The sequence below is a fragment of the Vespula pensylvanica genome, chromosome 21 (genome assembly GCF_014466175.1).
Source record: "Vespula pensylvanica isolate Volc-1 chromosome 21, ASM1446617v1, whole genome shotgun sequence".
Taxonomy (NCBI): domain Eukaryota; kingdom Metazoa; phylum Arthropoda; class Insecta; order Hymenoptera; family Vespidae; genus Vespula; species Vespula pensylvanica.
This window is the reverse complement of record NC_057705.1, coordinates 76,113-100,123: the sequence shown is the minus strand read 5'-3', so window position 1 is coordinate 100,123 and position 24,011 is coordinate 76,113. Positions and strand designations below refer to the sequence as shown.

The 24,011-nt window shown below is 46.7% G+C and overlaps 2 protein-coding genes and 1 pseudogene across 3 annotated transcripts; 2 read left to right on the top strand and 1 right to left on the bottom strand.

Moving 5' to 3' along the window:
* Nucleotides 1-317: 317 nt before the first annotated feature.
* LOC122636389 lies at nt 318-2,428 on the top strand (annotated as a pseudogene).
* A 961-nt stretch (nt 2,429-3,389) lies between these two features.
* Nucleotides 3,390-5,540, top strand: LOC122636271 (cytochrome P450 6k1-like). Its single transcript, XM_043827314.1, has 5 exons — nt 3,390-3,911; nt 3,973-4,341; nt 4,423-4,607; nt 4,878-5,166; nt 5,251-5,540. The coding sequence occupies exons 1-5, from the start codon at nt 3,392-3,394 to the stop codon at nt 5,427-5,429; spliced, it is 1,542 nt and encodes a 513-aa protein (XP_043683249.1). The 5' UTR covers nt 3,390-3,391; the 3' UTR covers nt 5,430-5,540.
* Nucleotides 5,541-6,056: 516 nt separating this feature from the next.
* On the bottom strand, nt 6,057-23,722 carry LOC122636267 (high affinity cGMP-specific 3',5'-cyclic phosphodiesterase 9A). Of its 2 annotated transcripts, none has more exons than XM_043827298.1 (8): nt 23,481-23,722; nt 18,924-19,048; nt 18,041-18,248; nt 17,289-17,403; nt 12,459-12,696; nt 11,992-12,378; nt 11,596-11,847; nt 6,057-11,463 (listed from the first exon to the last, which is right to left on the bottom strand). In XM_043827298.1, exons 1-8 carry the CDS (start codon nt 23,614-23,616, stop codon nt 9,409-9,411), a joined length of 3,516 nt encoding a protein of 1,171 aa, XP_043683233.1. In that variant the 5' UTR covers nt 23,617-23,722; the 3' UTR covers nt 6,057-9,408. The 2 variants fall into 2 exon arrangements, with proteins under 2 accessions (XP_043683233.1, XP_043683235.1); XM_043827300.1 differs by lacking the exon at nt 23,481-23,722 and adding an exon at nt 20,343-20,564.
* Nucleotides 23,723-24,011: the final 289 nt, after the last annotated feature.

Here is a 24,011-nt window from a genome sequence, read left to right as displayed (position 1 = left end):
AACGAACGATCGAAATTTAGCGAGTGAAACAACGTCGAAAAAATGCATCTTCCTTGACAAAAATGTAGTATTAAAAAAATATAATAAAAACATATAGATAATATTCGATAGTAGAGGGTCGAAGTATAACGAGACGAAGATAATGTAGCTGCACGCGTCCAGAATGATATTAACGGTGTCAGTCGTATCGTAAAGCTTAGTACCGTAAGTCAGCGTGGCAGTAAGCGAATTGAAAACAGTTACAAGAGAAAGCTTTAGGTGATTCTTTTTCGCGCGTCCGAGATCTCTTCGTTTGTATCGTCTCGAGGAAGACGCAACGGTGTTGTTCGATAACGGTTCCTCCCAATATATTATATATTTCTCGAACGAACGAATAAAGTCCGCGTCGACTTTATATCTCGCAAATTTTCCGCAGTAATGGCGCTTATCAATGGCTATTGGTTTCTCGGTGGTACGATCGATCTCTCGTGCTTCGCGACCACGACGATTCGTCTCTATGCGACGAGAAGATTCGGTTATTGGAGAAGACGCAACGTCGTGGAAATAAAGCCTATCCCATTTTTGCCGATTGCTTTCTCATGAAAAAATGTCCCGGTGAATTCATGAAACATCTGTAGGACGCGTCGAACGGATTACCCTACATGAGTTTTTATATTTTCGATAAACCCTTCTTTTCGATTCGCGATCTCGAGCTCGTCAAGCACGTTCTCGTTAAAGACTTTGACTATTTCGCCGACAAGTACTCTAGAACGAATATCGAAGATAGACACGGTTGGGCGAATCTCTTCGCGATAAAAAACCGGGCATAGAAATTTCTTCGAACGAAGTTAACGCACCAGTATATTCTTCACGAGTGGTAGATCGAAGAATATGTTCGACTTGATGCTCCGCATCGATGACGATCTCTCCACTCGCATTTAGAATCTCCGTCTTTGGAAGGCCGAACGAATCCGTGAGACTATATTTGCGACGATCGACGTATAAATTCGTTCGCTTTCGATTACAGGCAAAGGGAAAACGATCGACGTCAAGGATATCGCCGCCAAATTCACGAGCGATCCGATCGGTATCACGGCTTACGGTTTGAAAGCCAACTCGCCGAACGATCCGAACGCGGATTTTCGACTATGCGGTAAAAAGATATTCGATTTCACTTGGAGTCGCGGCTTCGAGATTCTTACCATGTTCCTGATGCCGTCGTTGATAAAACTGGTACGGCCGAATTTCTTCGGGAAAGAGAATTGTGATTACCTTTGCAGGATTTTCTAGAAGAACGTCGAACATAGGATAAATTCGGGAACGAAGAAGAACGACCTGATCGATCTTCTTATCGAGTTGAAAACGAATTACGAGGGGCAGGACTTTGCTGGATTTAGTAAGTACGGAATATGATACCGTAATCGTAATCCCTCGTCACGAGTCGTTCTCGTTTAGAATTCGAGGGGGGACGATTTGGCGACCCAGCCGGTCGGTCGTCTTCTTCACCGGCGGCTTCGAAACGTCGACGACGACTTTGGCCTTCTCGCTGCACGAGCTCGCCCTGCATCCCGAAATACAAAAGAGGCTCAGAAAGGAAATTCTCGAGGCTCTCCAAAGCAACGACGACAAAATTACCTACGAGTTGGTAAGGAGCTCGCAACGAATCACACGCCAATTCGACGAACCAATTTCTCGTTTTCTAATTTGATCTCTCATTTTGTTCGATCCGTTCGAAGGTTTCCTCCTTGCCTTATCTAAATATGGTCGTTTCGGAGATTCTATTTTCGTTCATCGAACGAATTACTGCCGACTATTACAAGGTACCGGGTCACGAGATAACCTTAGAAAAAGGGACGCCAGTTTACATATCCAACATGGGACTACATTACGAGCCACGATACTTTCCCGAACCGCACGACTACGATCCCAAAAGATTCAGCGAAGGGAATAAACAAAATATAATACCGTACACCTATCTGACGTTCGACGAAGGCTCCCGCACGTGAATAGGTAAGCGCGGACTTTTTTCCTGACGCGTTTTGCCTTTCAAGTAGTCGCCTTTCTCTAACCGTTTTCTACTCGACTCTCCGACGTTCGATGTTGGATCTCTTTCAGGGTTTCGGCTTGGCCTTTTGGAATCGAAATACGGCCTTGTACAAATGTTAAGAAGGTACCGAGTTTCGCCGTGCGAGAAGGCGAGAAGATACCTATGCGTTTGGATTAGCCATTACGCCGTTGGAAGGATTCTATCTAAACACGAGCAAACTCGCGATCGATCGATCCGCTTCCTTTATCCTTTTTTTCTCATATTACGATCTTCGCCCCTATCCTATATATGGTCTACGTGTACCAAAAGTACGAACACAAAATTTATATATTCGACGAGTCGTTACTTTTGCCGCTTCGAGCCATTTCCGAATCTCCTTCACGACCGTCCTTAGACGATTGACAATGACCGAGGAACGAACGATTCAACAAGACGATTCCGCAAGCTTCGACACGCTACTCTTTCCCCGACAACGTCAGCATCGAGAGATAACGTATAATCACGTAAACTACGAAGAAAGAACGTTGCTATGCAATTTTGTCGTGTATCGCAAGGAGCGTGCGAAGTATGATGGAGCACTCTCGACGGTATCCCATTTAATAACATTCTCCTTTAACGAGTATTAATCTATTTGTTAATAATTACTCGTGGCGGTAGCGATAGCCAACATCGGCCATTTGTTCTGGTCAAAGAATAAGACGGAGAAACGAACGAAGCGAAGGATAAGAGAATCCGCAGTTTTATCGCAAAAATGCGACGTTAAAGATTCCACGCGATCTCGAGATTTTATAGTCGAAGTAAAATGAATTGAAATGAATGAGGTGAATTAAATCGAAGCGCCCCTCGTTTTGCTCAATGATCGAGCGTGCTCGCAAAAATTGCGCATGTTAATAGTACGAATCGAAAAATCGGTACGATATGATTAGCGGAATGAAATCGGAGTTTGTGGTCCTTGCGACGTACTCATGTATATCCGATCGAACGAGACACTTGTATTTGGTGAACGAGATAACGCGATGCGAGACCGAATTATTTTTTAGAATCCAAACGGAAAGTGTGAAGCGTCTGCCGAGAGACGAGAGTATATTATCACGCACATGCCATGACATAACAACGCGAGTCACGCTATTGGAGGATGAATTGTCGGGAGGGATATTATGCGAGTTCATAAATACAAGTTCGACGGCAAGACGGCAAAGACTTTGATTTTCCGTTTCTTAGGAGGACAATTCGCTCCGATTGCAACGAGAGCTAACGTTTTACGAGAACAAACGTTTCGAAGGAAGAGGAAAGTGGATTAGGTATTTAAGATATAGCGTAGTCGGTGATATTATTTCGAATCGTGATAAGGTCGAGTCGAAAGGAATGGCGGTACTAACGGCGTACTGGGGCCTCGACGGTATCCTACTGTTCTTCGCCTTTTGGATACTCGCTTACCTCTATACGACGAGAAAATTCAAGTATTGGCAGAAACGCGGTATAATGGAGATCCCGCCGTTGCCGTTTATCGGCAATTTTTGGGATTGCATCTTCATGAAAAAATCTTCGTGGGAGTTCGTCCAGGAGCTCTACGAGCGATCCAAGGGATTACCCTATATGGGTTTCTACATATTCGACAAGCCCTTCATCCTGATACGCGATCCCGACTTGGTGAAGCACGTTCTCGTCAAAGATTTCAATTATTTCTCGGACAGATACGCATGCTCGGACGTGAACGATCGTTTGGGCTATGCCAATCTGTTCATGATGAAAAATCCCGGCTGGAAAATTCTAAGGGCGAAACTCACTCCGATCTTTACGTCCGGCAAATTGAAGAAGATGTTCGAGCTGATGATCGAGATCGGCAACGATCTCGACAGATATCTCGATTCCGCAGGACTGGAAGGTAGGATATTTTATCGCTTTTCGACGAACGAATTATAATCACGGAGCTAACGTCTCCGCAGGTAAAGGAAAGGACATGGAGATGAAGGATGTGTGCGCGAAATTTACCACCGATCTAATCGGCACCACCGCCTTCGGCCTTCGGGCTAATTCCCTAAGCAATCCGGATGCCGAATTTCGTAAATTCGGCCACAAAATATTCGACTACGACATCGGTCGTGGCTTCGAGTTGATGTCGATATTCTTCATGCCGGGCATCGTCAAAACAATACGCGCCAAATTCTTCGGGAGAGAAGTCAGCAACTTTCTCCGTGGCATCTTTTGGGAGGTTATCAACGAGCGCATAGCCTCCGGTACTAAGAGAAACGACCTGATCGATCTGCTGATCGAATTGAGGAAGACTTACGGCTCGGAGGATCTCGGCGGATTTAGTAAGTAAATTCGATCGTTCGGTGGATCGCGCCAACGCGAGATAATTAACGGGCTTGAAACGTTTCTCCTCTACGTCTCAGAATTCGATGGTGACGATTTGGTCGCTCAAACGGCCATCTTCTTCTCGGGTGGCTTCGAGACATCCTCGACGGTTATGTCCTTCGCCGTTTACGAGTTGGCTCTTCAACCCGATCTCCAGACGAGACTCAGGCAAGAAATTCTAGGCGCTCTCGACAAAAACGACGGAAAACTCAACTATGACACGGTAATCAACCGCTACGACTATAATTCGTCATAATAACGTTTAATTGATACCTCTCGTTACGCGAGAGCGTAATAATATTAAGGTCGCTAGAAAAACTGGTAAGATATGATACCGTCGATCGACTCGAGGATGTTTTCGTTTTATGTAATCGCATCGCATTACATAAATAAAGTCGCGTCGCACGATGGCGCCCGGACGCAAAAAGTCTTCTCGGGAAGATGATGCAACGCGTTTTTTTCACTTCCTTCCTTGAACCGACCGACGTTTTAGGTCATCGCTTTACCGTATTTGGACATGGTCGTCTCGGAAACGCTACGAAAGTATCCACCGTTGGGATTTTTGGATCGCGTCGCCATTCAAGATTACAAGGTACCTAATTCCGATCTGATCATCGAAAAGGGTACTCCTATTATGATATCGATGACCGGAATGCATTACGATCCCCAATACTTCCCTAATCCGGATAAATTCGATCCCGAAAGATTCAACGAGGTAAACAAGAGGAACATACAGAGTTACGTTTATTTCCCCTTTGGCGAAGGACCCCACGTTTGTATAGGTAAGAACGATGCTTTTAATTACTTTAGGACGATACACGCGTTTGTCCATTCCCTTTTGCATATTCTTTTCGTTTTCGTTTCAGGGACTCGCATTGGACTTTTGCAGGCCAAACTGGGCTTGATACATTTACTCAAGGGATACGAATACACTCCGTCCGAAAGTACTACCATACCGATGCGTTTCGATCCGAAAGGCTTAACGACCACGTCTTTGGACGGTATACGACTGAACGTTCGTAAATACGTCCAAAATGTCGCTTGAACGTATTTCTACTTTACTCGCTTAATTTCTACTACGACCTTTATATTATTTCGCCTATGTAATTTACAATTCGTGTCTTTAGAAAGACAATAAAGGAACAATTTTTCTTTACTCTTTCTCGCCTCCACTTCTCTTCCAAATCTCTTCCGAACCTATGCGTAACGTATGCGAACGATGAGACAAATTTCTTTCGATCGATGGGAACAGCGTTTTTTTCTATTGAAATAATATCGATTTAAGATACGAGCGAGAAAAAATTATTTTTAACTCGACTCGATCGTTCGCAATATTTCCTTTTTCTTCGTTTTGTCTCATTCGTTCAATTACATTTACAAAGAAGACCGATCTTATCGATCGATAAGCATAGATATCGATCACGGGTCATCTGGTTAATAACATTGATATTATTACATCTTGGAATTAAATGAATAGTAGATAAGTACCACGTAATCGACAGTAGTATCATCGTATATACTTTATTCGCCTCGTTCTCATTCTGTTTTTCTACGTATGTGTATGTGTATGGGCGTGTGCGTGTGTGTGAGCGCGCGCGCGCGTGTATGCGTGTATACGTGAGACGATAATACATCGTTCTTTCGTTTCATTATCTCTCTCTCTCTCTCTCTCTCTCTCTCTCTCTCTCTCTCTCTCTCTCTCTCTCTCTCTCTCTCTCTCTCTCTCTCTCTCTAAACGTCGTATCAACGCAAAGCTGCGATCTGCAACAATCGTCAAACATTTTTTCGCATACGATCGAATTATCAGCCGAAAGGCTCAATTTTAATTTAGAACATTTTATTCGACGAGAGAACGAACGATCGTTCGTGTCTTTGTGTTTACATTCATTGGCACAAGGGCGAAATTCATTAAACGACTATCGAATTAAATCTATCAACACGAATCGAAGTTCATCGCCGTGATCGAGCAATAAATCAACGATTTATTTTTAAGAATTTTCCGCGAAGCGGAGATTCTTTTTTATCGTGCTGTGTTTCTTTTCTTTTTTTTTTTTTTTTTTTCCATTACATCTCCTACACACACCATTATACATCATTACATCGTTAGACTATCGCAGTAGTGACTCGCCCGCGAGCTTAAATTAACGGTATCCTTTTTTATTTCTTTTTTCCATCTCTCCTCGAAGTCTCTCTCCATAAAGTCTCGTACCTAAGCTAAATACATTTCTATCCGTACGTGGAATTATATTCATATATATATATACATATATGTTTTTTTTTTCTTTTTTCTTTTTTTCATTCATTTGTATACTTAATTACTCTTTTCTTATATACGACGTAGGGTCAGTTCGTGCAATCTTTTTCTGAGACGCGAATACGATTTTAATCTTTACTTTACGAATCTCGTTCGTTAATCTATGGATTGGGAAAGACGACGAACGGGCGTACGGATAAGTTTGTCGTATCGTTCGATAGGATCGACGCATGCCAGAGGAGGAACGGACTCGACGGTGCGCTTTTAATAGGATTTTTATATTTCACGACACTAAAGTAAATTCTCTTTGGAGATAAGAGAAACTATGACAGAGATCGATTGGTTGTACCCCGTAATTGACAATGGTAATTGAAATATGAGAAGGACACGTTAGTGCGAGTTAATAACGAATTGACAAGTGAGGGCGGTGTCGCGAGGTTGCGACCCGCTTGGCCCATTTGATATCGATTTCAAAGTTTCAACTTTTTGATCGCTGCTCTCACTTTCCCTCCTTCTTCTCTCTTCCTCTTCATACATATCGCGCATTTATATGCGCGATCGAGGAATTTATCCGCTATTCGATCGACTCTAATTTATATATACTAACCGATAAAAAAGCATTAGTATTAAAGTGGACATTTAAAAATATATTTCAAATTTTCGTTTGATGTTCGATTTTCGCGGATGATAAACGCGTTCTTATCGTTCGTACGTCTTTCGGTTTTTAAATGAAATCGTAGGACGCTTCGAACGTTCGTTCGCATCCGTTTGGAATTCTATCGAGCGATATTGATTGTCCGGCTAGATTAAAAATCTTCTCTTTTTCTTCGCCAGTATCGTTAGAAAAATTGGCCCGCGTTTATTCGGCCTTATGAGAAGAGGGTAAGAGGTAAAATTACTAAGTAGGAAAGTGACAAATAAATACGTAGGTCAGGCACAGATAGTGTTTGATAATTGATCATATATAGTCTATACATTTACTTTACGCGACTTTCACTCTCTCCCTCTCTCTCTCTCTCTCTCTCTCTCTCTCTCTCTCTCTCTCTCTCTCTCTCTCTCTCTCTCTCTCTCTGAACGGACGACGTAGCACACTCGTTCCTCCCAATTCTCATTCTACGATTTAGAATCCCTCCGAATTGCCAACATATACCGATATAAAAGGTAATCCTTTTTTACTTGCAATCTTTAGGATAAAAGTTCATACATCTAAACGAAGTTTGCACATTTATATTCGAAAGAGACAGACAGACAGACAGACAGACGATCGACGAATCGACATACACAAGTAGAACACGACATTTGTTTAGCATTTCCTGAAAGTTACGATTTTTGATTCGATGGAGAGGCGTACCTCGAAATTTAAAAAGATCGTTAGAGTCAACTCGTAGACATTGCTCCTCGCATTCATTTGATTTCTCGACTATTTTCCTTCGATAAAACTTAACGAGCCTTTTTCCTCGACGCAACGGAAGGAAAAGGGTTGAAAGGAACGTTAGGCGCGTTAACGCAAAACGATCGTTGAGATCGTTAAAGTCCAAGGGTAATTCTACCCTAAAGAATAAAGCTACGGTCGTTGTTAAAAAAAAAAGAACAAAAATAAAAAAGAAAAGAAAAAAGAAACAAGGGGGAAAAAATTAAGAAACTAAAAAATACCCTAATTCCCCCTCTCACTCTTACTCTCACTCACTCTCTCTCTCTCTCTTAATCTCTCTAAAACGATAATATAAGACTAGAGTTCAACAATACGTGCGGTTTCTTAATCGCTTACGGACACGCCGATGTAATAGTATAAAAATATAAACATCTAAAAAAAAGGAAAGCAGGAAAAAAGTAAACGTAGATAAAAATCGAAGATGAAAAGGCGCGTTTTTCTCCGAGCAACAAAACGTCGAGGGATCGAGCGGTCGATCGAACGAGAAAGACAATTAGGCTGCGTCTTTCTCGTTACCGCTAGGTATCCAGGTATACCCATCTATCTCGTACCTATTATCTCTCGTTCGTTTTTGGATCATACGCGCAAGAATCGATCCGTCTACGAATCGACATTTCTTTTCTCTATCTAACTAGCATATCCTATGTATATATACATATATAAACTTGTTGTGTGTGACGTGTCTTATATGTACACAGATAGCTGCACACATGCGTAAAACGCGCTTAAGCGACACACGTATGCGTACACGATGTGTTGTCCGATGTCGAACGAGACGAATACACCTTCTTACGGCTTACCCCCTTTCCGTATATTCATATATATGTATATATATGTATATAGGTATATACGCGCATCTATTCAACGAACAACATTGACATTTACTCGTTAGGCTGTGCCATGATTCGACAATAAATAAAGTAAAAACTATTATTTTTTTCTTTTTTTTTTTCCAAACGAAAGAAAAGGAGCAAATATAAGATAAAAGGAAGAAAGGAGGAAAATAATCGCGTGGCGCGATTCGACGTAGGAAGTCACGTACAGCAGCGGGAGAATGAGACGCTACACTGAAATCCAAGGAATTTGAAAGTCTCGTTATAAATTTGGTCGATTCCATGGTCGAAGCGCGATCGCTGGAACTCCTGGGAAAAATTTGGTAGCGATTTGGCAAATCGAATTCGCGCTCGATCGCGAGCCGAATTAAGATACTTCCGAGCTCGTCGCTGAGTCGCGCTAGAATTAGCTGTTGCAGCAGAACGGCTGTCGGGCCCACCATTCTCGACGCGACGTATCGGAAGATCCATCTCTCTCGGCTTGTCGATCGACGCGAAGGACGTATCACTTGATCTCCTCGCGGCTCTGGGATTTCTGCGACTGGGCGGCCGGCGACGACGAGGACGGTACCTCGCTCGTGGTTTGTCTCTTTGGCCGGAAACTCGCTGTCAAGGACGAAATCCAGCCGGTCTGAGAGTGTTGCGAGCCCTGATCGTGCAACGAACCGCTGTTGCTGTTGCTCCTCGTGCTGTCGATGCTCATGCCGGACTTGAAACGCGAAAAGAGACCCGGCGACGACTTTTTCGAGGCGGCAGGCGACGAGAAAGCGTTCGTCTTTTTGCTCGCCTTTACCGACTCCTTGCAAAGCATCGAGTCCAAACTACCCGTGTGCTGAAGGTCCTCCGCCTTTTTCGCCTCCAACGAGCCCAAGAGAACGGTCTCGGTTTGCTTGGTGATCTTCGATATGTCCTCCATGCTGGCGGAGCTCCGTCTGATCTCGATTTTTCCCATGTCCTCGGCGTCGTCGAATCCGCGAGGCGACGAGCTATCCGGATCAACGACGATCTCCGGTTTCTTCCGTTGTTGCTGGCCGACGCTGCTGGGCGGGCGCACCTCGATCTCCTTAAACTCGATGTCGATGTCTATGCCTATGTCGATGTCGACGTCGAGACCCTTTTGTCCCTTCGAACATTTACCTTCCGGATTCGACAGATTTCTACGATGCTTCGATTCGATCGACCTCCTATCGTCGCCCGCGTTCTCGCCGGGTAAAACTTCCAACGAGGCCGACGACTTTCTCTCCTTCGCAAAGACCGTCTTCCAACCCTTGCTCTTGGAATCCTGCGTCTTCCTCACCTTCGGCAATGTCATAGCTCTCTTCTCTACGCTCGACAACTCGAGCAGCGTCGTCGTCGGCATCTTTCCGGCGTGCTCCTTGCTCGTCGTCACTTTCCTGAGATTGCATCGCTTGCACACGAGGCTCGTGGGATCGTGTTGCTGTTGGCGGCGCCTGGCGATAGCGGTGCAAGTACCGGTGCTCACGGTACTGCTTTTATTCAGACTTTTCGCCACGTATTTCGTGGCTCTTGGACTAGGTGAATCTTTGGAGTCGAAACTAATGCTCAAACGATCCGTAAAGTTCCTCAAACGCGACAGCAGCGACTTGTGATTATTCGAGGACTTGTCGTCGCAAGAGCAACGCAAAGAGACGACCGATTCTCGTCGAATTATCGGTACGTCCTTGCGACAGACGCCGGACGAGGATGGACGCTTCGAGCCGTTCCTTCTGGCAGGTTCCTTTCGGCAGCCGCCGATCGCGTTCGCGTTCCCGTTCCCTTCGACCATCTGCAGCGTCTCGTTGTTGACGTTCCCTCCATCGAAGAAGATGGAATCGTCTCGCTCGAGTTCCTCGAGGATCCTGCTGCCGTCGGTCGATCTCGCGCTAACCGGCGAGCTGAGATTGCTTCCGAGATTGTTCTCGCCGCGGCTGCGTCTCCTCTCTCTCTCCCTCTCGCGCCCGCGCTCGCGCTCGCGCTCGCGCTCGTGCTCCCTCATGGCTCGCGCCAGCTCGTAATTGTGATAATCCAAGGAGGACTTCTCCTTGCTGCCCTTTCGACTACCGGGATAACTCTTTCTGCCGGAGTGCGAGCCGGATCCGACCGTCGTACCCTCCGTCGAGATTTTAAACTTTAACGTCTTCTCGCTTATCTCGACCTCGGTCGCCGTCTCGGGATCCGAACTCTCGAGGTTATCCGCTTCCTCGAGCGTCAGATTCTCCGTGATGTCCTCCTCCGTCGAGCGCGATCTCGAGTGAACGGTACCACCGGAACGTTTGGAGCGCATGCTGTGAGAGGAGGTAGACTTAACGACCGACGTCGTTGCCGACGCCGACGCCGACGCCGAGGCCGAGGCCGACGCCGAGGCCGAGGCCGACGCGGCAGTCGCCGGAGAAGCCGCGGTCGCGGCCGTCGAGCTGGTCGCGTTACCGATCTGAGCCAACGACTGATTCGATTCTCCGAGATCGACCACGCTCTTGCGATGATGTCGCTCGTCCTTCGCCGCCTCGTTCAGTCTTCGATAATACTCGAGAGCTTCTCTCACCGGCCGCACTATGAGATCCTGCAAAGAGACGAATTGTACACGTAATACGTACGCAAATAGTCACGCAAGAGGAGGCGATCATCGCCCGAGGAACATCGATTTCTTTTTCTTTTTTTCTTTCTTCCCCCTCTTTCTCCCCGCAACCGTTACCTCAAGTTCTGGAAACAGCTCGCCGAGGGCTTCGAAGAGAGGAAGAAGAACTAGGCCGATAAAGCTGCACTGCGACGAGGGTTTTGTCACTTTGTCACGGTCCATAAATGGAGTTACTGGAAGCCCTTCGAGTTTCTCCGCGTCGCTCTGCTTGAAGAACTCTTGAAGCAGCCTGTCCAACCACGGTTCCGCGACTTCCATAGGCCGTGCCTCGTTACTGATGTCGGCGACCTTTATGAGGATCATCGATAGCTACGTAAAAACAAACTCGGTTAAAGAGTTTCTCGCGACTCCTTCGTCCGTCCGCGAGAATAATTTTCGTCGTCGAGAGATGATGACGACGGATGACGACGTATGGTCTTACGAGACCGAGGGAGAGCTAGAACGAACGCTTACCAGATTAATGTGGGCCCTGTTCGCGTAATCAAAGTCCGTCACGATGTCGGTGAACTGGGCGAGTATCTCGTTATGCCTGGCCATGTCGGTCGCGAGAATGCATCGTATGATGCCTTCGCGCACCGTCCTGTAGGTCGAACAGTCCAAGGACGCCAAGATGTTGCACTCGGCAGCCTCTAGGACGCGAAAGGCCACCGAACAGTGATGATTCTCCAGGGGCGAGATGTCGTTGTAGCGCAGGGCCAACTCGGTACGCGCGTTTATCTGATAGATGTTGTTGTAGCCCGGATGATCGAGGTCGTGGCATATGCAGGAGACGATCAGGACGAAGACCTCGAGATTGCCGATCCGCGACGGCAAATCCACCGCCCAAGCTATCGCGTACATCTGCGTTTCGAGCAATCGCTTCGTTACGATCGTCGGTTCGTTTAAATCGATCTCCTCGCTCGAATTAAATCGATCCTTACCATTTGCGCGACGCAGAAACAGTGCCGGAAGTTGTGGAACGGCACCTCGTTGTAGTTTATGTAGACCTCGTAAAGGAAGTTCCTCAGAACGTACAAGGGAATGTTGAACTTTTGAGGTAGGTCGAGCTCGACGAACATCGTTTGCAGCATCAGTAGGAGCTCCTCGTCTTCCCATTGTCGGGCATCGAAGGCCGGCGAGCGAAGCCATTCCCGAACGTTCGATGACATGGCCACCTCGCTGAAACGATCGTACGATCAGAACGTCAAATCTCCCACATTGTTGCACCGCGTCTTCGCGATCGAGGACGGGAAAGGAAAGACAAAAAATCATTTCGTAGGGACGTTAACGAGCTACGCGTTAATTGCCAATCCGAATTTAGGTCGGCGCACGAAATCGCCTCGGCATCGTGATAACGCACGCCTCGCGACGGTCGCCATTATTGGTACGCCGCATCTGATTATTAGTCGGCTAACGGCGGCTTAATAGCATTTTGCGGTAACGCGCTAAGAAGCTTAGCTCGCCATGACGAATAACGCGATCCGCTCTATCGTGACAATAACGCCGCCGTATGCGGTTATACGGGTAGGTGTATAAACAATGCAAATAATTACACGAGCGAGTTCCCTCTGGACGACTCGTTAATGACATTAAAAGATAAGTTGCGCACCCCTCCTCTCTCGCGAGCTCGTTTTATCCGTCGCGAAAAGAGCACGGAAGCTGGGCCCATATTTCTCATTCGTAATTAATTCAGCAGCTACGAGTTCTCCTCGTACGAGGGGAGGAATAAAAAGCGTCCGAAATAATCCTTCTCCAATTATCTCACAATTATTATCCGTCGTCCTTCTTAGCGATTCTCAAAGAATCTGCTGCGCGATAAACGATTTCGGAGCTTCTCTTCCTCGTTACGGTTCGGCCGTGGATACCGTTAGATTCTCGTAAAAGGTGGTAAGATCGCAAGTCGCACGCGATTTTATCAAAGAGATCGTTCGTATTCGGAAAAGCCCGAGATTCTCGCTAAAGAAGCTTTGCCGTCGAAAACTTGTCGTCTTTTTAGTCGGACCTCGCAGGATTTCTGTCCCGTGAAGCAACGCTTCGAAGCACCCTTTTGCTTGATAACCATCGACGAGGAAACACTGGTGAATTACGGCAAACGAGAGCCCTACCTAATGCACCGTATTGAATCGAGTGCGGGAGAGTAAACGGTTAAAAGGGAGCTCGAAATCCTCGGATTATTGATGACCCGGAACCGACAGCAGGATTTACACATCGAGTGTAGCTTAGTACATGCTACTGGCTCTTTTCAAGCTGCATCGCTCGTGTTTACGTTCGCTGCTCGATAATACCACGTTCCACAATGTGCGTGCATCTCTGCGAGCGCGCGCGCAACTTTTGTAGCGCTAAAAGAGTAAAGCTCTGTTAAAAAGAATTCCTTGTCGCGAATTTAATTAATGTCTCCTTAATGATAATGTCCTGGGTAAAGGTGGATACTCGACTCTTAAAAAGCGTTAATTATTCTCAAGATTAGCTTACGCTCGATGCGGCTCGACCCGAAGAATTCTTAATAGGATGTTTTTTTCCTCGACGCGAAGTAATGCAATTTACGTGAAATTATGAAACGAGAAGTCATTCTTTTTCTTTCTTCCTTTTTCTCTTTTCCTTTTTTCTTTCTGGAAATCCTCGGCGTTCGTTTACGCGGAAGTACGTTTCTCCAATGGGAAAATGAATTCTTTAGGCGAGCGACGACATGAATTTTCCACGAGTCAATGAGAATGGTTCATCCATTTCGGGATTCAATTTACGTCCCACGGTAGGACGGTAATCTCGGATAAAGTAGCAGGCTCGCCGAGCTTAATCGCCTACGAAATACTTTCTCTCGTGCTGCTCCCGCGCGTTCTTTCCATATCGCTGACCTACAGGGACATTGGATTCCATTGCTCTTACGTCGAATTCCAAGCTTCGAGTCAATAGCTACGAAATAGCCGACATCATCGGGCGTGAGAAAAAGAGAAGAAAGGACGTGGACACGTTGTTCCGCAAACCCAACGAAACGACTCTTTTCCTTTCGAAGAAATTCTTTTCGAGCCCTAAATAAACGTTTCTGTAAGAACGGGATACGCGCGCACGCGTATCCTGGCTGGGATACCGAAAAAGACGTCGTCCGAAAGAGAACGAAGCGAATCCGATTACGGAACAAAACGTTTCCAGTCTTCGATCGTCGATCTTTAATCCCCCCTTACGAGCTCGTTAATTCCATTAATCACACGAGGTCGGTTTATTAACAAAAATTAACACTGGCCGCGAATCGATCGATCGAACCCTCGAAACGAATCTCGTCGCGTTACCGCCGCGATAATTAATTTATTGACGCTTTGAGACCGCTCGATTAAATTTCCTCTGAGGGAAAAATTGTATTACAAGTTTCTCTATTATTAGTATTCGAAGTAAGCGTTCGGCTTGGCGAGCTTATAGCGTGACGTTATAAATACAACGATTACGTCGCGCATCTCGCTTTAATCGTCTCAAAGTTTAAACCAGCAAACGCAAGAACGAAGGTACCTACCTACGACGTGTGTACCTAACGTAGTAAAAGTAAAATCAATTAAGGAACACGCGAAAGGGCGTGCGACGGTTTGCACGGAGGCGTCTAAAGTCTTCGTTATTGGATCCATGGCGGAATGCCAGATTTGCGAAAGCTGCATAAATCGATATACACCGGCGAAAGATGCGAAAGCGGTGTATATCGGTGCCGGCAAAGGGTATCTCGGCAAAGAGTAGCTAGCTACGTAGAGACGATTCTACGTACACGCCGCTACGTAACAACCACATTCCTCGACATCGCTGAGATATGCATATGCGCGAAAGCTCCTATTTTAAGATTCCCCAAGTTGTTCCGCGCTTCCTCGAATTACCATTTTCCATCAACGTGACTTCCATTTAAAACGAACGCAATTCCCGGAGACCGATCTCGGTGTTCCGTCGACTTCCGAAAGATGATAACAATTGTTTCGGTGGGTCTTCCAAAGAAAAAACCAATCGCGCTAACCTTTCCTACGATATTATTACGTCGGGTTTCTCCTTCTCCCTCTATTTTTTGGTTTTGTTATTTCCTTTTTTTTTTTTTTCTTTTATCTTCCTTTACTCGTATCATAAAGTAACGCACGATGTATGAAAGTAAATTCCCCGCTGGAAAATGGAAAACAACGAGGTCGAGTTTCTTTTTTCCTCTTTCCCTATCGAGACAAAAGTCTCGACTTAAAAACTCGTTAGGTCGTGAAAGAAAAACGAAACTGTCGTTCGACGCAATTTTCGAGTACAACGCTTGCGATACTTTCTCGTGTCCGCGGGGTCGTTTTAGCCAAACGATTGTTTCTTGCTTTCGTGCACTTTTTCAAAAAAAAAAAAAGAAAAGAACGAAAAAAAGCCTTCTACCGAGGTGACAAAAATCGCAGCATCGCTTTCGATATTTTCTTCAAAAGCTACGCGAAACTCGACGATAACGAGGCATCGAATTGACAAGAGATCAGAGATACAAAGGAGCTTTTCAGAGAGATTAAGCGTACTAAACGCAAAAAGTGAAAGCTCCTTTAAGGTCGTACGACGAGCAGAAAATCGAGATGATCGTTTCTTGTCGCCTGCAAAGGGGAAAATAAAATTCTCAAAGACGTACATATTTTTAAAACTTTACGACGCGTCCGCGCTTTGGTCCTTGAGACGAGCGCATAAATTCTGCAACATTAAAAAAAGATTGGCAACTATCCAAAATTTTTAACGGGCCGCGCGACGAATCCGAGAGATCTTCGTCCTTCGTGAATTTCGATTCGATTCGAAACGTATTCGTGCGTTTCTACGACGACGCCAGTCCAATCGAATAAGCATTACGATGATGCACGACGATACAAGGAAATAACGTCGAAAAGGGAATTTCAAAATATTTTTGACCTCGTCCACTTGGACGTTTGTTCCAATTTCTGTATACGCGCCACTTCCATTTGGTGGCTGAAAAGCTTTGAACGTGCGGGCGAGAGCGAGCGAGAGAGAGAGAGAGAGAGAGAGAGAGAGAGAGAGAGAGAGAGAGAGAGAGAGAGAGAGAGAGAGAGAGAGAGAGAGAATAATAACACCGCCAAGCATGGAGCGAAAATTCTCTTCCATTTCGCTAGAAATTGAAACGATTGAAAGCTGCGAAATATCCGCGTCGAATCGAATTCCGTAATCGCAAATCGACGTCCGTAGGTACTCTGACGTTTCTCCGAAGCGTACAATTTTAACGGGATAATCTCGAAGCGTTCGAAGGAAAGATGTCATTTGCGAATAGACATTGGTACATTTATAACGCGCGAATGATACAAGACACGTAGCTGGTGGAAATCGTAATCTCGGGTAGGCCCTCGATCATTACCAATCACGCGCGTTGGTATAGGCAACTCGGCCGCATCCGCGGCTTAGATCGACGACGATATAACTGGAAACAAGGACGTATTGCCGCTTAATAGATAGGATTATAACCGGAGCTTAATCGTCTTGGGCCACCGCGACTGATGACCTATTTCGAATACAAATGCACCCTCCTCTCCCCGGTGGTATTCCAATCAAACGTTCGATCTCCGTGACCACCTCTAAACGGAACACGATTTCGTCGATGCACCGCGACGTAACGCTCGTCCGACGTCTGCGATAACGAATCAATCGATATATCGCGAAAAATTCGAATCCTCCGAGTGGCTGGTACCGCGCATAACGCGGCCAAATATCGACTCCTCCAACTCTACGCCTACCTATCTGCTTTTGTCGAAGAACAAATAGAGAGAATTCGATCAAGTTCGTCGACTTACCAGATGTTGAGGAACTTTTCTCGCACTTTGCGCTTTATACCGTCGCTCTTTCGACGATATTGCAACCTTCTACATGCTTCCGAAGAAATGGGTTCTGGGAGTTGCTTGTAGAAACCTGAAAATGACGCGATTACAAAGCTGCGTGCTGCGACAACGTTACCCCACCAACGTCGCTCAAGACGATCCAGGAATATCTCCGAGCGGAACAAAGATCGGTTAAGCCAATCAGGGAAAACTCGAATAAACTACCGCCGACACCGATTACTCCCATTATTCCCATCCGAACGAACCATCGCAGAATCGTTTGACGGCTGGAAAGAGGTTCTTCCCGAGAAAGTCTATTCTCCGATCGAATCTGAATATCGAATTGTCGTCCGAGAGACGTCCGAGATAGGAATGGTCTCGAGCTAGCTTTCGAACGAACACTCTTCGCTCGAACACATTCGACTCGGGCTCTCTCCGAACGATCGTTCGCTCGATCGCGCGCGTTTGCCCGTTCGACAAGTAAAATGCGACGATACGAGATACGAAAGGTAGTCGGAACTCGGAGACTTTACTCGACGGGGTCGACGAATGCGCCGGCGTTGAGGAATCTCAAGAGTTCGAGCTTCGGTCCTCGTCGAGTACCCTTCGGTGTACTCGATTCTCGAGGAAAAGCGCAAAAAGAAAGCGGTAACCTTCCAAGCTCCGCTCCGGAGGGGGACCGAGACCGAAAGATCCGCCGAGCCATGATATCCCGTCGACGTACTCACCCAGCCAGCTGAGGTGCTCGGTAGTCTCGAGCTTGTTCTTGAAGCTGTCGACCTGCCTCTTAAGTTCCCGAAGTGCCAACGGTGGTGACGCGCAAACGGCCTCCTGGTGCTCGCGCAGTTCTCGCTCCAGGGTCGCCACGCGGCTCTCGAGCGCCCGCAAAACTTCCAGCTCCATCATCCCCGAGGAGGCGGGGTGAGCACCGACGACCTTGAACAATATCGCCCACTTACAACGACACGCTCTTCCTCCCCCCTCTTACCACGCGCGACGCCTCTCCCTTTCATCGTGCCTACACTCCCCCCTCCTTCTTTCCATTATTTCTATTCTTCTCTTTTATACCCCTCTCCGTTCCTCCCATTCCTTCCCCGTTTTCTTATCTCGGGAGATCTCACCGTTCGAGACGTTTCTTTCAAACGAGTCCGATAAATTCGCCCGCTCGTCGGTCCCTCGATTAGCCCCTCCTCCGAGTATAATCGTGCACTACTACCTGGATTAGATTCGATTATTAACGGATCCGATACGAATCGATGCGAATCGATGCTCAACGACTTATCGCGCTCGAGCGCCATCGAACGTCGTCCGTCGGTAATCGTAGATTCGATGCTTATCGTGCACGATTCGCGGGCCATTGAACGATTTGTAACGGTACAAAACCGATCCGCGCATTTGCCGATGTTGTTATCAAATCGGATTATACCGAACCGAATTATGCATGCACCGAATTGTTCGACGCAAGCTGGATTACTTCGAGCACGTTACTCGATACGTTAGTACGCGAATAGACGTAACTACCAACACGTGCGCGCGATCCGTATTCCGAACAAGGGATATTCTCTCCGATAAATTCCATTATCGTTCGAATTATAATCGATGTTCTCTTACCTGAAGAACATAGGGCGTGTCGGGAGTGTTTGCCGGCAAGTGACACGAAATGTTCAGGAGCTTATCTCCCTTGCGAAGCTTCACGATATCCAGAGGTCCAGCCTCCGCAGCGTTTCTAAAGAGTTCTGAAACGTGGCCGAAAAGATTCGACGATTAATCTACTTCCGATCACTTTTATGGGATGGGTAAGACGTAAGAAGAGAGAGAGAGAGAGAGAGAGAGAGAGAGAGAGAGAGAGAGAGAGAGAGAGAGAGAGAGAAGGAACGCGATTTTCGAAAGGAAAGGAAAAAATGTTAGGACAGAATCGACGATACGCGCCTATCCTATTTCGTCATAGATCCTTCCGACGCGTACGTACTTTCTTATACGCTCGAGTATTTCGTGCTAGGATGAAAAATGAATTTCCTCGACGATCCCGCCGTATACGTCGTCGTTACCTCGGGGATCATTTATAAATTCCTTTCGCTTCTATTATTTTCCGTTGCTCTCGCACCTGCGTCGTATTCTCGTCGACGAAAGGATCGTAAAAAAGAAATTTCAACGTTATCTCGCATTATCGTGGAAAACTAAAATTCGTAAGGAAAATTCTAGAAGCCGCTGATAACGGTAATAAAGGTGAAATGCCTATAAACTGGGAAAAGTTTATCCCATTTACGCTCGACGACAAGACGTGGTTCGATTTTACAAAGGCGACGACGGACGAGCGAAGAAGAAGCTGGCGAACGAGTAAGAGCGCGACCTGCCCGAACTCTACCCTCGGAATGGCTGCCGCGTGCCGAGAGAGAGAGAGAGAGAGAGAGAGAGAGAGAGAGAGAGAGAGAGAAAGAGCGAACAAACGAGTCTCCGTACTCGAAATAAGTTTTTACCCTCCGGAGGTACGGTGACCTCTTGGGAGTTGCAAAGGTGACGAACTTTCGCGAGCAAACGAGGGGTTGGCCTCCGATCGAGAAATCGAAAGATCGAAAAATCGAAGAAGAAGAAAAAGAGACTTCGCCTCGATAAAACTCGTAGATTAGTACGACAGAAATAGGAGAAAGAAAAGGAAACGCGTTAGACGCGCGATCCTACAAATCGAACTAGGAGTCTTCGGTTACGTGCAAACGAATAGACGGCGAGCGAGCTTGCGCGTCTTCTTTGTGTGTCGTAAGGTCGCTCTCGACCATCATAACTCCGCCAGAGTAAACTTCGCATCGAGTGCGTTCATCGTTTGTCAAGTAAACTGCTCTAATTGATTCGAAAACTAGGAGCGGCCTCTATAAGCATAAGAGAAAGCCACGTTATCTGATTCTTAAGTACAGTTCGTATTTTTAGTCGTGACGCTCGATCTTTGATCTTTTCGACCTTAGGATATTTCTTCGAAATCAAACGAATCGAAAAAAAAGTAACGGAGCTATAACGCGCAAATATAGACGCACCCACCTCTATCCCACCGTATCTCCTGCATCCCTTCTGTCTGCGATCACGGCGTGCCAAGACGAAAGATCATTCCTACGCATTGACTCGCAAAGCGGTTCTCGCACTTTGGCCGTTTGCTTTTCGAAGGCGTTTATCCGCCAACGTTGCCGACGACGATCGAAAGCGCGCGAACGATCGCCTCTCGGGACGATTTTTACGACCGACCGAATCTTACTCTCTCAACGTTCCTCCGACGAAGAATAAACGCGTCCGCGACGGATAGGAGAGAGAGAGAGAGAGAGAGAGAAAGAGAGAGAGAGAGAGAGAGAGAGAGAGAGAGAGAGAGAGAGAGAAAGGGAGATGCAGAAGCCGCAAGAGGAAGGAAGAGGAGAGTCCATCTTCTGCTACCCGTCCATTGGCTCTAATAGGATAATGAAACGTGAATCATGAACGTACGGCGGACGATTATATTTTTATTCTGACCCACGCTCAATTTATTCATTATTTTGTTGAGGCCAATATCATTGGGACGAGGTGCAGGAAGCCATTGTACTCGGAATGTATCGCCTCGCGAGTTTCGATCGTTGCCAATGAACCACGTACCTACTAACCGTCCGTCCGATCGGTTCGAAATGAAATCGATAGGAGCCGAGGAGAGTATCGTTCCCTACGAACGTCGTTTTACCCTTAACTCGGTACGGCATTGTAATAATAAATGGAATAATTCACGGTAGCGCGTGACGATTATAGGAACGGCTTGCGTACGTTGTACGGACATTTTTACTGTCCGCTATGAATTTTGCTAAAAAACGTACTCGTCCGTGCGGAAAATAGATTGCTACAAGAATACCAGATTGGACGCACTTTTTATCCTCTCCTAACGAATCGCTCTTCCTTTCCCGATCACGATTGGACCGATCGGCTCGTTAGTAAATCGGCTTTCAAAGGACTACAGTTTTCAGGGAAAATAAGTGGAATTTCACGTTCCACGTCACGGTCGTTGGCAATGGCCAACAGGAATTTCCGGAAATTCCTGAACGAGAGCGTCGATAATTTGTTAGCACTCGATTTCCGCTCGAAGCTCCCGTACTTTCGTTGCACTTTGCTTTCCGGAACCACATGCGCGTAACAAATTTAGCAATCTCTGGAAAGTAGCCGCGTTTCGCGAACATTTGGATTGCGTCTGCGCAAATACGAGTTAAATGTTTAGAAACGAAACGAAACGAAAATTTAACGTAACGCTATCGGTCCTCGTAACACCACCCGATAGACGTAACGATTAACGATTTTTCTCTTTCATTCGCCGATCGGACTATTCTTCGCAAAGCGCTCTCCTGACAAAACGGAACAACTCGTCGTTGTTATAAAACGTTATTATATTTCTTGCTCGGCCAACGGTTAAGAAGCACTATTCGTAATTTATAAAGCAGCCGGACGCGCCAACGTAAATGCTCTTTTTCTCGCTTTTCTTTCGAGCGCGCACGCGTTCCTCATCATCCTTCATTCAGACGCGAGAATATTTTTCTTTCCAAAAAAGAACATCGAGAGAGAGAGAGAGAGAGAGAGAGAGAGAGAGAGAGAGAAAGAGAGAGAGAGAGAGAAACGATACAATTTCCCGCAAATAAGTTTTGTCTCGACGAACTCGCGAGATGAGAATAAAAGCGAAATCGTCGGTATTCGATAGAGCTCGATTCAATGAGCAGGATTAATGAATTTTCAAGAACTTCCTAACGAAGAAGCGCCCGGGAGAGTTTGTCGTAGACCCGTGCTCGTACTCGTTCGATCGATATTTACCACCGCCTGCTATTTACTTCCACCTGGTATTACCATTTGTTGCACGAGCTAACCGTATAAATACGCATATACGCGGGATACGCGAGCGGTTACGAAAGAGTCCGACGTAACGAACGCCGCCATCCCAAGCGCCGTTTGAACGAAAAATAGCGTCGACCGCGGGCACGTGCGATCGAAAGCGAGACTTTCCTGGATCGAACGATCGAACGGACCATCTTTCGCATCTCCAAATTCTCAACCTTCTCGCTACGGAAATCACGCGCGAGACGATAATTATAAGTATAAATATATCTCGTCTCGGTCATCCATTGCATATTTTTACGGGAATTTGCTTTCTCCGAGAGTAATTGAAACAAACCATCGGCTCGAAACGACTCTTTCAACGAAAAACAGCTGGTGCTAAAACGAACAAGTTTCCCAGGTGGTTAAAGGACCGTTCTCTTAAATAACGCTATCCCTGGCTGCTGCTACACCCACGAGAGACGAACGGCTATTCTCGCGAACGCGCGATGGACGCGCCACGACGCGACGCGGAAGAGAAGATCGATACTACGATGAAACGAGAGAACTTTCGTAGTAATCTTTAAAGATTCTACCTAGACATCGGTAGCTAGAATCGTCGGGTAGATCGGCCCGCGTGAAAAGAGAGAAAGAGAGTCCGGGTAACGGATTCGCAACGACGAACCCGTGCCGACCGAGCTCCTGTGACTTTCCGTCTTACGCGTCCGAGTACTACGTAAGATAGTTTAGCGGCCAAGGCGAGCCGAGAGAGAATAGAATTCGTGCGAGTTAATTAACGTAATAATCTTATATAAGGCGCCTCATCGATGACGACCGAGCGAAGAAACGTTTGACGAATCCGTTCCTTCTTCCGCATCCTTCCGTCGTCTCTGTCAAAGAGAATCGGAAAAAAATCGTCGAATCGACGCGAACCGTAGACGGAGAAGGTGACGAGGATAAAACGATTCGTCAAATATTCGAAGAACGGTACGTACAAAGGGAGGAGAAGCGCGCGGTCGATAGGTCATGGCACGAGAGCGAAGTAAATACGAGTACGTGCAAACGTAACGCGTTTGCCGCTACTACTCTAGACCGTCCTACGTACGAGTATGTACGTGTAACGTAAAATCAAAGGGACGTTTCACGATAGGAACAGAACTACTCTTCAAACTCGCGAAATTGGTTCCGACAACGAACGATCGAATTCTCGCCAATTTCAAGTTGGCGACGTTTGATGGTATTTGAAACATCGGATGAAATATATGGAATTAAAATGGAAGAAAAGGAACGAGAAGGAACGAAAGAGGAAAAAAGAAAATAAAAAAAGAAACGAAGGAGAAACAAACAGGCTGGAGTAGGAAGACGTACCCTTCAGCTCCATGTCCGTAACCTGGTCAGAGCGATAGGTGGCCGTCTCCCTGCGGTCGCCGACGATAAAGTGAATATTGGTGTACTCGTCGTCGTCTTCATTGTTGCCGGTGCCGTTCCTCGTCTCGAGGTCCATGGCCGAAGGACGAATCGAAGAAACGTCGCCGTCGTCCTCGTCCTCGACCTCGTCCTCGTCGCTCGCGTCGTCGTCGTCGTCGTCGTTCTTGTTCTCGTCCTCGTCGTCGTCGTCGTCGTCGTCGTCGTCGTCGTCGTCGTCGTCGTTGTCACCGCCGTCGCCGTCGCCGTCGTTGTCGCCGTCGTCGTCGTCGCCGCCGTCGCCGTCACCGTCGCCGTTGCCGTCGTCGTCGTCGTCGTCGTCGTCGTCGTCGTCGTCGTCGTCGTCGTCGTCGTTGTTGTCGTCGTCGGTCCAGCACCGGCTCTCTCCGCCTCCCTTCTCCTCCTCTTCCCCCTTCTCCTCCAGGTCTTTACTCTCGTTAACTTTTCCGGAAGGTGAGGCCTCCGGCAACGATG